Source organism: Bos grunniens, chromosome 12 (assembly GCF_055505025.1).
Source record: "Bos grunniens cultivar Pamir isolate PY7600 chromosome 12, Bosgru_T2T1.0, whole genome shotgun sequence".
In the NCBI taxonomy this organism is placed as follows: domain Eukaryota; kingdom Metazoa; phylum Chordata; class Mammalia; order Artiodactyla; family Bovidae; genus Bos; species Bos grunniens.
This window is the reverse complement of record NC_141176.1, coordinates 76,750,312-76,765,273: the sequence shown is the minus strand read 5'-3', so window position 1 is coordinate 76,765,273 and position 14,962 is coordinate 76,750,312. Positions and strand designations below refer to the sequence as shown.

Sequence of the window (14,962 nt, the reverse complement as noted above, 5' to 3'; positions counted from 1 at the left end):
TTTCCCCTTAGGAGTAAGACTGCAGCTCTCACAGATGACAGGATCAGGACCATGAGTGAATTTATAAGTGGCATCAAATCAGTAAAAATGAATGCTTGGGAAAAGTCACTTATAGACCTTATTACCAGATTGAGAAGGTAAGTTTTTGTATATGTCACACCATATTTTTGTACTCCCCTCCACATTTTTAACTGAATTTACTTATTATTTTTGGAGGATAATTACTTTATAATGTTGTGGTGGTCTCTGCTATACGTCAAGGTGAATCAGCCATAATTGTGTGGGTGTATGTGTGTGTGTGTGTGTATGTATATATATATATATATATGTATGTATGTATGTATGTATATGTATGTATGTATGTATGTATATATATATATATATCTCCCCATCTTCCTGAATCTCCGCCTTCCACCCCCCCATTCCACCTCTCTAGGTCATCACAAAGCACCAGGCTAGCCTCCCTGTGTTAAATAGCAGCTTCCTGCTAGTTATCTATTTTACACATGACAGCATATACATGCCAATGCTACTTTCTCAATTTGTCCTACCTTCTCCCTCCCACTTTGTGTCTCTGAAATTCTTCTCTGCATCTGTGTCTCCATTTATTCTCTGTGAATAGGTTCATCAGTGCTATTTTTCTAGATTCCATATATATGCATTAATATTTGCTTTTCTCTTTCTGACTTACCTCACTCTGTATAACAGGTTCTAGGTTCACCCTATGTTACTACAGTTGACTTTTCTGAATTAATTTTGAAGTCTTACCAAGTTTTTCACATTACAATGAACTTAAATACTATGCACTCCACCCCCAACCTGTGGCAGAAAGTTTAAGTAGAATAGGGGAGACATCATTTTAACCTGCTCTTCCACTTACTGTCTTCTTAAAGGAAAATTTTGTATAATGCTTCTTCAGTACAGTTCAGTCACTCAGTTGTGTTCGACTCTTTGCGACCCCATGAATTGCAGCACGCCGGGCCTCTCTGTCCATCACCAAATCCCAGAGTTTACCCAAACTAATGTCCATTGAGCCGGTGATGTCATCCAGCCATCTTATCCTCAGTCATTCCCTTCTTCTCCTGCCCCCAATCCCTCCCAGCATCAGAGTTTTTTTCCAATGAGTCAACTCTTCGCATGAGGTGGCCAAAGTATTGGAGTTTCAGCTTTAGCATCAGTCCTTCCAATGAACACCCAGGACTGATCTCCTTAAGGACAGACTGGTTGGATCTCCTTGCAGTCCAAGGGACTCTCAAGAGTCTTCTCCAACACCACAGTTCAAAAGCATCAATTCTTCGGCGCTCAGCTTTCTTCACAGTCCAACTCACATCCATACATGATCACTGGAAAAAACATAGCCTTGACTAGATGGACCTTTGTTGGCAAAGTAATGTCTCTGCTTTTCAATATGCTATCTAGGTTGGTCATAACTTTCCTTCCAAGAAGTAAGTATCTTTTAATTTCATGGCTGCAATCACCATCTGCAGTGATTTTGGAGCCCCCCAAAATAAAGTCTGACACTGTTTCCACTTTTTCCCCATCTACTTCCCATGAAGTGATGGGACCAGATGCCATGATGTTAATTTTCTGAGTGTTGAGCTTAAAGCCAACCTTTTCACTCTCCTCTTTCACTTTCATCAAGAGGCTCTTTAGCTCCTCTTCACTTTCTGCCATAAGAGTGGTGTCATCTGCATATCCGAGGTTATTGATATTTCTCTCAGCAATCTTGATTCCAGCTTGTGTTTCTTCCAGTCCAGGGTTTCTCATGATGTACTCTGCATAGAAGTTAAATAAGCAGGGTGACAGTATACAGCCTTGAAGTACTCCTTCTCCTATTTGGAACCAGTCTGTTGTTCCATGTCCAGTTCTAACTGTTGCTTCCTGACCTACATATAGGTTTCTCAAGAGGCAGGTCAGGTGGTCTGGTATTCCCATCTTTTTCAGAATTTTCCACAGTTTATTGTGATCCACACAGTCAAAGGCTGTGGCATAGACAATAAGCAGAAATAGATGTTTTTCTGGAACTTTCTTCCTTCTTTGATGATCCAGCTGATGTTGGCAATTTGATCTCTGGTTCCTCTGCCTTTTCTAAAGCCATCTTGAACATCTGGAAGTTCATGGTTCACGTATTGCTGAAGCCTGACTTGGAGAATTTTGAGCATTACTTTACTAGTGTGTGAGATGAGTGCAATTGTGTGGTAATTTGAGCATTCTTTGGCATTGCCCTTCTTTGGGATTGAAATGAAAACTGACCTCTTCCAGTCCTGTGGCCAGTCCTGAGTTTTCCAAATTTGCTGGCATATTGAGTGCAGCACTTTCACAGCATCATCTTTCAGGATTTGAAATAGCTCAACTCGAATTCCATCACCTCCACTAGCCTTGTTTGTAGTCACGCTTCCTAAGGCCCACTTGACTTCATATTCCAGGATGTGTGGCTCTAGGTGAGTGATCACACCATCATGATTATCTTGATTGTGAAGGTCATTTTTGTACAGTTCTTCTGTGTATTCTTGCCACCTCTTCTTAATATCTTCTGCTTCTGTTAGGTCCATACCATTTCTGTCCTTTATCGAGTCCAGCTTTGCATGAAATGTTCCCTTGGTATCTCTAATTTTCTGAAGAGATCTCTAGTCTTTCCCGTTCTATTGTTTTCCTCTTTTTCTTTGCATTGATCACTGAGGAAGGCTTTCTTATCTCTCCTTGCTATTCTTTGGAACTCTGCATTCAGATGCTTATATCTTTCCTTTTCTCCTTTGCTTATGCTTCTTATACAGAAATGAATTTCCAAGTATTTCTTAGTACCACAAACACCCAAAAGCAGTAATTTCAAGGTGTTAGTAGTTTTTCCTGTCTTTTATGTTTATTTTTACCTAATGATACACCTTAGCTTTTTCATTGTCTGTAAAGGTCTTTCACATATGGAAATCAATTACAAAAGAACTCCACAAGGTAAGTTTTGTTTTCATATCCAATATAGAAACATGAACAGAGACATGGTGGTTAAATGTTTCAGATAGAAGAGTATCTAATTGCTGGAAATCAGTCTTTAGCTGAAAAGTCCAAAGCCTTTGCTTCTGATGATGATAGCAAGTGTATTTTCTGTCCGCCCATGACATCTGTCCTATATTGGAGTTTGTGTGTGAGGCAGTTTCCTCTCTCCACCCCAGCTAACGTCCTCTGCTTTGTACAACTTCAGTATCCTGGGCAGAACCTGTTTTTCTGTTTCTTCTCTTGAAGCAGGTGGCTTTTGCCTATTGTCAATGCAGGGTACAGGATGGGCTTGTTGTCGTTATTTAGTCTCTAAATTGTGTTCGTCTCTTTATGACCCCATGTAGTATAGCCTGCTAGGCCCCTCTGTCCATGGGATTTTCCAGGCAAGAGTACTGGAGTGGGCTGCCATTTCCTTCTCTACAGAAGATGCTAGTATTTGAGACAATGACATTCAAACTAAAACTATAGTTTGATGTAGGACAAATGGTGAGATTGTAGAGATTGGATGTAACTATATCAGGCAAAACTTTATGAATCATTATTATTCATTCCAAACAGAGACATGAAAACACTATGTTGTTTTCTTTGTAGAGTACTTTTCTACATTCTCTTGTCTATGGTATTTCTACATCTTTCATTTAAATATCTGATGAGTGTTTTACTCCAGTACAGGGTACTTAGAATTCTCTGGTATCTCCCTGTCACTTCTTACTTTGCACCTTTGTGGGGGCCCTCCCTCTGATGGGAATACACTCTCATCTTCCTTATTCTCTGGCCTCTGCCAACCCTGACTTCAGCTTATCTTCTTAAGATCCACATTCATGCAACTTGCTCTCACTCCACTGCTCCATGTTACACGACTCTGCTCTGGGCTCCTGTGGGGGCTGTATGGCTGCCTCTGTCTAATGTCTTGGTGTGTCACAGTCTTGGGGTGTCTTATTCTGTTCCTCCACAAGTTCATGAGCTCCTGGAGGTGATGGGCTGTGTCTTTCTGTCATCAGTGAGGAGCCTGGCACAGGACTTGTGGTTTTGAATGCATGTTGAATGAATGTTCAAACTCAGTCTCATTGGTCCAAAATGTTTAAAAAAGTGTGACTCTAAGTCCTCTTTTAGTTGTAAGAGTGAAGTGGTGCTGCAGAGTGTGGTCCTGGTTTGGGGGCAGACCTGTGGGTGTGCACTGTGTAGTGTCTCCATGATGTGAGGGATAGTTTATCTGTGCCCACTCCCTTGAAAGGGACCACTCACACAGGGCACTTGAATTCATGCCTTGGATGTTGATGATTGTTTTAAAATCTACTTTCTACTCTCTTTTCCAGGAAGGAAATTTCCAAGATTCTGCAAAGTTCCTATCTTAGAGGAATGAATTTGGCATCATTTTTTGCTGTAACCAAAATCATGATTTTTGTCACCTTCATCACCAATGTGGCTCTCAAAAAGGTGATTACAGCCAGCCAAGTGTTTGTGGTGGTGACGCTGTATGAGGCTCTGCGGTTTACGAGCACCCTCTACTTCCCCATGGCCATCGAGAAGGTGTCAGAGGCCATCATCAGTATCCGAAGAATCAAGGTTTGGGAACAAATAACTTTTTTAAGTTGTAGGTGTATTTTACATAAAATGCCTTCTTTTATTTGGTGTGACTGTGTGCCAGTTAGATGAGGTTTAGCTTTCTGTGCCAAAGCTGGTAGTCATTCCAAACTCTCTTATGTACCCCCCTCTCTTCTTTGATAGAGTATATTATAAATATCATAAGTTCCCTGCTCATTTATTGGCAGCAGTAGCAACAACACAGGACTCTCTACATACAAGTGATGATGTCAGGGTGATTAATATGTCTAAAAACAAGAGAAGTGAACAGGTTGCCTCTCTTGTGCTAACTCAAATGACTAGATAGGGACTGTACACCGTCCTGGTGTGAACAGGATTCCTCTCTGGGCTGGGAAGGAAAAAACTTGCTGAGAGCTCCTTGTTCCTTGGACAGGAAGATTTACTTAGTTCTCTGTTGGAAACGGGTTCTTTCCTGCATAGGTGGTTTGCTTGTTAATTTCTGAGCTTGCCTTTTGGATCTGCCTTTTCCTCTCTGCCTCTTTTCACTGCTTAATTCTGTCTCTAGCTGGACTCTTCCCTTCAAATTTGTGATTCCCACCATACCCACTATGTTTTTTTTTTCCCCTGGCTGTCCCTAAATTGCCTTGGGCAAATAATTTACATCACCAAGACAAGGGTCTGGCACACAGTAGGTGATCAGTTATTCATGTGTTTGTGAATAAATCTAAAATTAAAATAAAATGGTTCTGTGAGTCAGCCTGGGCATGAGCTTGAGTGTGATTTCAAGCATAAGTATGAATTTTAGGCTTTTGAAAAATCTGACTTGTTTCTACTTCTCCACAGTGATGGAAAACTAGTAATAGATCTCTAGTGAAGTTAGCTAGTTCTCCATGTGATTATATTTTATTTTTAGGTCTTGTCATAAAAGCCAGTCTTTTCTGTGATGACGTTTCTATGCTATAAAAAACCATTTCCCATAAAACACATCAGTCATATGGGGTCAGTTCTGGTCCCCTGAGTTTGCCATTCTTTCTGATGGGGGCTTCTAGAAATACTTATAAGGCTTGGTCCATGCAACTTGTTAAAACATTCCTTTTTAATGGCTTTCACATCTTGAAATAAGACATTTAGGAAAATCCCTGGACTGTAGTGATATTCTTAGTGACACATTAACCTATCCAGATGGAAGCTTCATATGTGTGTTGTGCTATTGTGGTTTTGTTATTACTGCTGCCACAGCTGCTGTCTTTGATCGTGGCTACCAGTGATCTACTTGTGGTCTGGGCCCTCTTGAACTCTTTATGCATCACGCCATCTCATTTAATCAGGAAAGCAATTGAGTGGATAAACATTAGTGTTGCTGTTTTACAGATAAGGAAACAGGTTCCTGTATCAGTTGAAATAGCTCACCCATCCTCACACAGCTTGCAGATGACAGAAGTAGGATTCTGACCAAAGCATGATTTCTTAACCACTGTTACATTGCTGTCTATGTACCTTCTGTCATGTGGACTATCTCATTAAGTATGGTTTTTATCATCTTTTCTTACTCTGAAGACCTTTGAAGTCCCTGTTTTTTGAAGACTCAAGTTTTAAACTCTGGGCTCCACTGGCCTCTCTGTCTGTTTCTCAGCACATGGGGACTGGGGTGGGGAGGAGGAAAGGGGCTTGCCTGTGACCTGCCTTATCCATCCCTACTTTGAGGTCTTTACTCACTCTGTTCAGCCTCTTGGATTGATTTCTCTTCTGGCCTTGATTTAAGTAAATGCTTCTGAGCCTCCAGCAGCCCCATGACCCTCTCCCAGCACTTTTGTTGACATTGATCTGGGGTTTCCGTCTATGTGCACAGCAGCCTCTTGTCAGGTGGGGTGATGCTGACTCCCTGGGAGTGTTCTGAGCCCCTTGACAGCAGACTGTCTCTAGTGGTTCTTTAGTGTAGTGCCTGGTCCATGCTGGACACATCATGGGTATCAAATAAGGGCTGGATTGACTGAGACAACAGTTACAGGACATGACTGGGCCCCTACAAAGGCCCAGGGTGGGTCAGTATGCACTAGAAGCTGGAGAAATGCAGAGGAGGGAGCAGATTGGAGATAGGCATCCCTGGAACATTGGGTCTTGATGGGAGTGTCAAATCAGGGGAACAAATCTTATCCAGAGTGGGGATAGGTCTGAATCTTCTGCTTGTTCTGTGCATCCATCTGTGTATCTGAACCCAGCCCAACTGGACTTGGTGGACCTACTCTCTAAAGAGAGGAGCTAGCTGTGCCCTGCACAGCCAGGTGTTCATGTAGCTCCTGCTGGCCTGGCTCCTGGGCTTTTTAGTAAACTAGAAACACTCTTACTTGTTTAACAAAAATAGTCTGTCTTGATGGCCATCATAAAAGAAGATTTATACCATGAGGCTTTATGCTAAAATTCATCTCTAGTCTGAAGGTGCTCTTGAGACAGAATTCCCTCCTCTTTGGAGTTGGTCAGTCTAGTTTCTCTTAAGACCTTTGACTAATTGGATGAGGCCTACCCATGTTATGGAGGATAATCTGATTTACTCAGACTCTACTGATTTAAATGTCGGTCTCATTTAAAAATGCTTTCACTGTAATATATGTTTGAGCGAGTGTCTGGGGGCTAGTCTACCAAGTGTCTGGTTAATAAAATTAACCATCACACCCTCCTGAATCCCCATATCTTCCTTTGAGCTCCTGCATATGACATTGTCCTCACTAAGCCATGTGTTTATGGATTTCTTTCTTTCCTGGAACTCCAGACTTCTTACAGACAGTGCCTTGTTCATTTTCGTAGTGCTCAGAAATAGCAGATGCTCAGAACATGTGCAACTGACGGGACCTTCTAGCTCCATCATGTCTGGGATCCTGCAAATACCTAACCGTTAAGCATGGTTGAAGTGGAGACAGTGATAACTCTGATTCTCTGATGGATGATGTGACACACCAGAGAGTGTAGTGGGAAAGGGGTCCTGTAGAAGGTTTTCAGAGAATTGTGCTCAAATACTTGGGTGGATTTTTTACTTCTTTTCTACTAAAATGAACTCAATGTCTAAGGCCTGAGACTTCTTCCTGTGTAGGTGTGTGCAGTAACATTAAAATTATGATCTGGGGAGAACTTTGAATTTTCCTTGTGCTGACTTTGTCAGGCTGCTTTGTGTCCTGATGAAGGACACACCTTTGATTTGGGAAAAACACCTAAATTTTCTCTTCGTGGCTGGAAGGTGGTCTTGGAATTTAGAGATCTGTTGATGGTAGTTTGCAGTAAAGGCAGGGCAAATAGCTGAGAATAAGAGTGGTGAGATTGTTTGCATTGGAAACTGCTCCATGGTGTGTTGAAGTAATCTTGGAAGTATTTTTTTTTTCTTTTAGATCCTATTAATAGAAACTTCTTCACCCATTTAGTTTTACAACCCTATAAAGAATGTAGGTCTCTAGTTCATGAGAATCACCTGGTGTGCTTATTAAAACTAAATTATCACATCTTGGAGTTTCTGATTCACTATTCCTTTGCTGGGGTCCAACTTACCTATGTCTTTAGTAAGTGTCCCTGTGTCCCTGAAAATAAATCACGTTTGGGAACATTGCCCTAGTTGTATAAAGAAATCTAAAATGTACCTTAGCAAATGCAAAAGATAACAGGACCTTTTTAAAACTAAAATCAGTTGAGAGGAAAAAGCTGTCTTGATTTATGCTTGACTTTTGCGGGTCAAATTTGAATTTACTCATCCAATCATTCCACAAAATAACAAGTCTAGTGCAGCCTTGAGTATGGTACAGATGAGCATATATAGGGACAGGTAAGCAACTGCAGAGAAGTCCTTCCTACTTACAATTTATGTTTCATCAAGTGGGAGGTTAATAAAGTATCAAACAGTGATACCTGATGTGCATCTCTGTGTCAATAGTCCTTGGGAGGAAAAGTCTGAGGGGTCATGAGTTGCTTTGGCAGAGTCACTGGTGTAGTTTTGGAGGTTGTGTTGAGACGTTTGAGCAGGGAAGGCTAAGCAGGTTACCTGGAGAATTCCATGTGTGGGGGTGTGGGAGATGGGAGGCTGATGCTTCACATTTCCCTGGGGATGGTCATGTGACAAAGGCCTTTTGTGGATAAGAAGGGGGATCCGTGCATTTGAGTAACCAGAAATGTCTGAGGCTGCAGAGTAGAGAGCTGGAGGCCTGAGGAGGGGCCCATACAGGATCCTACAGGAAACATTAAGATTTTTATCATCTCAAAACTCAGCCTGGCTGCAGCCTGGAGAACAGGGCAATGAGGTGTGTTAGGGACCCAGAGCAGAGTCAGGGAGATGAGTGTATCAGGAGTGTGTGCAGTACATGGTCCAGGGACGAGATGATGTGGTTTGGTTTAGGGTGAAATAGAGAGACTTGGCCATATTTGAGAGCCACTCAGGGGCACATTTTGAGTTGGGTATTAGGGGCGGGGAGGGGAGAGGTGGATGTCAGGCTGCTTTGGTTTTTCAGGCTGTAAAATGACCTGGATTCACTATGATAAGGAAGGCTAAGAGAGAACCAAATCTGAGGAGATGACTAGCCTGGACTTAGTTTTGGATTCTGAGAGCATTTTAAAATACTCAGTGTTTGCTGTAAGACCTGCCTCACTGAGCAGCCATTGGCTGGATTCAACCTCCTGTCCTGTTATCTAACAGGTAGCAGCAATTATCGGATAATCATTTTCTTCCTTTCTCTGCCTCTCACTTAGATGTGATGATGCCCAACTAGAACGTAAAAAGGGCCTCAGGAGTGGAAGAAAAGGTCAACTGAGTTTACTGACCAGGTGGTCAGAACTGGGCAAGATTTGACCACAGATGGGCTGGAGGTGTAGTGGGCATGCAGAGTTTAAAACACAGTGTGGTATTGAGCCCTGCTGCCCCACAGCCTCCTGAAGCCTGGGGCTCAGTAGACTAGGTGGTTCATCATCCAGTATTTCTGCTCAGGTCATGTCTGGCAGCCCCAGGAAGGAAACCCACTACCCCTGCCCACCTTGGATGTGGTGCGGTGGTCCATCCCCATGGGCAGACCTACACATGGTCTTCATGGTGTTGTGTCTTGTTTTCATGTGCTTTTCAATATCATTTTTCCCATGTACAAAATATGAATGATTTACTGTGACTTTATAGGCCCCAGAAACCCCTCTATTTTATCTTAATAAGGAAAATGAACTGAAGCTCTTGTCTTTGAATCACTCCAATAGGATTGTAAATATTTTGAAAGCACTATAAGTCTTCAGTGACTTTCATATCCAGTAAAATGTGTCTCTGAAGTTATATTATTCACAAAACTGCTTAGGTTTTCCCCCACCAGCCACTGGGAAGTCAATCTTTTTGGCTGAAGTTATGACTTTGATATTTTCCCACATGATCTGTTCTGGGTCTGCACATCATCTGTATTTTATTTTCGGCCTTTTTTTTTTTTTTATCAGCCTGAGTCCTAGAAAAAAATCCAGCCAGCACTTCTTACACCTTTACAAGCTGGTTATGTGTTGGAATCTCATTTAACCCCCGGAAGATTGTGATATCTTTCCTCACTCAAACCTATTATTTGTGGAGAAGTGTTGGGAATTTCTGTCCTACTATGTACACACTGATGGTGTCTGGTATCACTGACTCAATGGACATGAGTTTGAGCATGCTCCAGGAACTGGTGATGGACAGGGAAGCCTGGCGTGCTGTAGTCCATGGGGTCACAAAGAGTCGGACATGACTGGGTGACTGAACTGAACACATGCACCCACTGAATATTGAGTTTTTGTCTTGGTAACATATTTAAGCTGAAATTGGCATTTGATTCTGTCTAGACAAGATGTACAATATATGCATACAACTTTTTGCTTGTTGCTGTGTTAGCTCAGTCTATGTAAAGCTGTAGCAATGCAGGTTGGATGGATTTGAGGAGCCCTGTAATCTATTCCTTCCCTTACCCATGATTTGCTGACTCTGTACAAGGCTTGGTCTCTGTTGGAATTGAAACTAGTGTCTGTAAGTGTGTGAGTGATGTAGTGTCTATATCTTCTGTGTGACATATAGGAGAATCCCTCATGGGATTCAGGGGTAGGGAGGACAGTGCCAGCTGGTGATGTCCTGACAGGTTCCCAGGAGGATTAGCTTTTGAGATGGACTGGAAGGGTGGGTGGGTTAGTACTCAGGGTGTCCAGGCAGAGGCCACCTGGGTAGTGTGGACTTAGGTGCTTATGGATCACTGGGGGATATTAAGTATGGTGGACATTCTCAGAGGTGTTGTAAAGAGATCAGGAAGGAGTGTTGTTGGGGAGGGCCAGGGAAGGAACTAGGGAAAAAACCCAAGAACATTGTATCAGTATTTGAAATGATTAATAGTAAGTTAGACTCTGAAATTATGTTGCTTCAAGAGAAAAGGAAAATTGGGAGATGAATGAGCTGTGGCAGAACAGACAAGAGCTGCTACGTGACTGATGATGGGAGAGGTGATGTGGAGAGAGAACTCAGGCTGTGGTGATTGAGAGCCTGCAGAGGAGTCCTCAGACCACCGTCCATCCATCCTGCCCCTTGCTGGACACGGGCTCGGGGCAGGGAGGAGTAGCTGTGCCCCATGTTAGGTTCTCAGTGAGCCTGGATGAGAGGAGGAGGAAACGAGAGGATCTTATCTCCTGACCGCTGGTCTTTGAGAGAGATGCAAGGGTACTGCTTTCTTTTTCCTGCACAGAAGCAGGTTTTCATGATCAGTTTTTGCCAATTGTTCTTTGGAAGAGGAAGATTGCAGTCACATTTGTAGCTCTGTGGTGTGATAGATGAGAATGTCAAGGACTTGAAGTATGTTTATGATTTTAGGGGAGTAGGTTCCTATTCAAATGTTTTCTTTCTCAAACATCCCCAGAAGCTTTTATCAGTTGCCCCTGTGTTGGTAGGGATTTGGTTTGCCTCTGGGTCCTAGAATTGCCCATATTAAACCTGCTTACAAGGATAGTTTGCTTTTCTCTCATGCAAGAGTCCTTGTAAGGCTCTATATTCTCTCCCTGGGGCTGCCTTTACAAAGTAACACAAACCACAAGACCTAAAATCACAAGTCTGAAATCAAGGTGTCAGCAGGGCCACAATCTCTCGAAATCCTGTAAGGGGGACTCCTTTGTCAGCTCTGTTAACTTAAATGGTTTCAGACAAACCTTGTTTTTCCTAGGCTTGTAATTGCCAGCATTCCAGCCTCTGTCTCCATCATCATCTGCCTGTTTTCTGCCGGTGTGTCTGTCTTTGCATCTCTCTTCTTATAAGGGCACTAATCATGTTGGATTCAGGGCCCACCCTACTCCACTGTGATCTCACCTTAATGGATTACACCTATAACAACCCTATTTCCAAATACAGTCACATTTTGAGCTAACTGGCATTAGGACATATCTTTTTTGTGGTGATACAGCTCTCCCCATAACAAGTCCCATGGCTAGTGTGAACCTCCGTGGTGTTGGGACCCAGACCCTTTCTCTCTTATTATGTTACTCCACTGCATGTGACCTTGACCCTACTGGCAGCCTCCAAGGCCCAGGCCGTGGGGTGGAGGAAGGTCCTGGTTGCTGTCACTCTCCACTGACCTCGATTTAGCCACATGGCTGTGCATATCTGCTTGTGAGGCTGGAGAGAGAGGCCCTTCTTCCAAAAAGCCACTTGCAGCCAAATCCAGGGTTTGTTACCACAGAAGAATGAGAGCAGATTTTGCGGACAGTCAGCAGTCTCTGCCACACATTCATAGTTCTTAGGGGTGTGGGTAATGGAGGTGGTCTCAGCTGTTTACTCAATTTCTCTACCAATGTAGTTTCTTTCATTGAGTTATTAATACACCTAACATTTGCAGGGCAAGAGAGAGTTTTCTGGTATATGTTTATGTTAGCTTTGTGGTGGTTCAAAGGACTTGGTTTTATTCAGCTAAATCACATTGAATGACTGCTAAGTGCTGTGAAAATAGCAAGAAGTGGAAGATGCAGCCATTCCTGTCGAGCTGGAGAGAAGGCACTGACTAAAGAGAAGAGATAAGTGATAGTGAAAAGATGCTTGTGAAGTATTTTTAAGAGGTAGAAATTTAATAAGAACATTTTCTTTTTAGAATGATAACAAGTGGTAGTTAATGAAAAGCAGTGATATTGATTTAACACACATGAGAAAAGCAGAGTGGTCTTAAGTGCTCACATGAGGGTCATGACCCACAATAGAGCCAGAGTTTTAATTCAGCATCTCTGCTGTAGGTCTTGTGTTTCCAGACTGTTTTGTGCCACCTGATTGAAGAAGGCCTGGGAATGGTCTTCCTCTCTATGTTCCTAGCAGTGTCACATGGTGCTTGGTGCATAGTGGGATTCAGTAAATATGTATGGAATAATTTCCTGTCAGCTCCCATGTTTATTGCTGGTAACACAAGACTAAAGCAATATAAATATCCAGGTTCTAAATGTGTTGGATTTTAGAGCTATATTTTCTCCTTAGGGAAAAATTTGTACACTGAGAAACGTTGAGAAAGTTGCAGATAGACTCACGACCAGGCGCTCTATTTATGTCATATATACACATGCATATACACACATTATACACACACACACACACACACACACACTCCCTTATATAAAGAACTCTATGTATACTATATGTACTATTTTATGAATGTACATACTATATGCTGTAATAATAGTGTATATTATCTATATAGTAGTTTGTTCTGATGTGAACCAACACTTCAAACACAAATGGCAAAACAATTTATAGGTTATATAGATTTTTACTGCAAATTCCAGGGAAGCAATTATTTTTGTTTGTGTTTCATCCCACAGACTAAATTGTCTATGTTTTTCCTTTTTCTGTAGAACTTTTTGTTACTTGATGAGATATCACAGCTCACCACTCAACTGTTATCAGATGATAAAACAATCGTGCACATGAAAGATTTTACTGCTTTTTGGGATAAGGTAATAAGTCCTCCATTCCTAGATCATGACTGCTAATAGATAACTGTGACATAGATTTATTGGAGAATTTTGAGATTTTACTCCTGGTGTAAAATGTGACTTGCACATTTACTGAAAGTATGTTATAAAAGTTCTCAAAATCAGAGATAAAATTTGCAACTACAGAGATTATGTGTAAAATCAGCCTAATACATTTGATGCGTTCTCTACGTCATTTTCAAGAGAGCTTTCAACATATTAGCACATCTTGAACTTAAAGTACGTATGTTTGTAATGTTAGAATATACAGGACTGGAGAGACAAAATGGCAGAGCAATGCCAGATTCTGAAGCCTGAACAGGGAGGGAGCTCAGTGTCTGGCCCTGGGAAACTGTGAGGTGTGGGGACAGGAAGCTGAATGTATGTGGCTCATTGTTTTGTTGTCATAACTGAGTGAAAGTAGTAACATAGAACTCTCAGTATCAGACAAGAAAGGAGTTGAGAAGCTTAAAAAATTTCTCATGTTTAAAAATCCAGCTTCTTATCGATAGATTTGTATCCCTATAATATCCAAGACTCCTTTTTAGTGATGAAAAATAATTGTCATTTTTTTAGTATGTTAATGTTTTAGACATATTTTAGAATGTTTTTTAGTATGTTTATGTTCAAGACAACATAAACAGATGAAGAGATATTCCATGTTCCTGGGTAGGAAGAATCAATATTGTGAAAATGACTATACTACCAATAATTCAATGCTATCCCTATCAAGTTACTACTGGCATTTTTCATGGAGCTAGAACAAAAATTTCACAATTCTTATGGAAACACAAAAGAGCCCAAATAGCCAAAGCAGTCCTGAGAAAGAAGAATGGAGCTGAAGGAATCAACTTTCCTGATTTCAGATTATATTGCAAAGCTACAGTCATCAAGACAGTATGGTACTGGAACAAAAACAGAAATATAAAAAAGACAGAAAGCCCAGAAATAAACCCATGCACCTATGGGTACATTATTTTTGACAAAGGAGGCAAGAATATATAATGGGGCAAAGACAGCCTCTTCAATAAGTGGTGCTAGGAAAACTTGACCGCTACATTGTAAAAGAATGAAATTAGAACACTTCTTAACACCATACACAAACTCAAAATGGACTAAAGACCTAAATGTAAGACCAGAAACTATAAAACTCTTAGAGGAAAACATAGGCAGAACACTCAATGAGATAAATCAAAGCAAGATGCTCTATAACCACCTCCTAGAGTAACAGAAATAAAAACAAAAGTAAACAAGTGGGACCTGATTAAGCTTAAAAGCTTTTGTACTTCAAAGGAAACTATAAGCAAGATTTAAAGACAATCTTCAGAATGGGAGAAAATAATAGCAAATGAAACAACTGACAAGGGATTACTTTCAAAAATATTTGAACAGCTCATACAACTCAATGCCAGAAAAACAAACAACCCAATCAAAGAGTGGGAAAAAGACCTAAACAAACATTTCTCCA

At 41.4% G+C, this 14,962-nt stretch overlaps 1 protein-coding gene across 3 annotated transcripts in view; it reads left to right on the top strand.

The window, feature by feature from the left end:
• The window catches only part of LOC147361933 (ATP-binding cassette sub-family C member 4-like), a 217,818-nt gene that overhangs the window by 43,076 nt on the left and 159,780 nt on the right, over positions 1–14,962 (top strand). For all 3 annotated transcript variants that reach the window (XM_086330251.1, XM_086330250.1, XM_086330252.1), the window contains exons 7-9: positions 12–137; positions 4,308–4,557; positions 13,375–13,476. In XM_086330251.1, the coding sequence (XP_086186377.1) occupies positions 12–137; positions 4,308–4,557; positions 13,375–13,476 (478 nt within the window). The remainder of the gene's footprint in view (positions 1–11; positions 138–4,307; positions 4,558–13,374; positions 13,477–14,962) is intronic.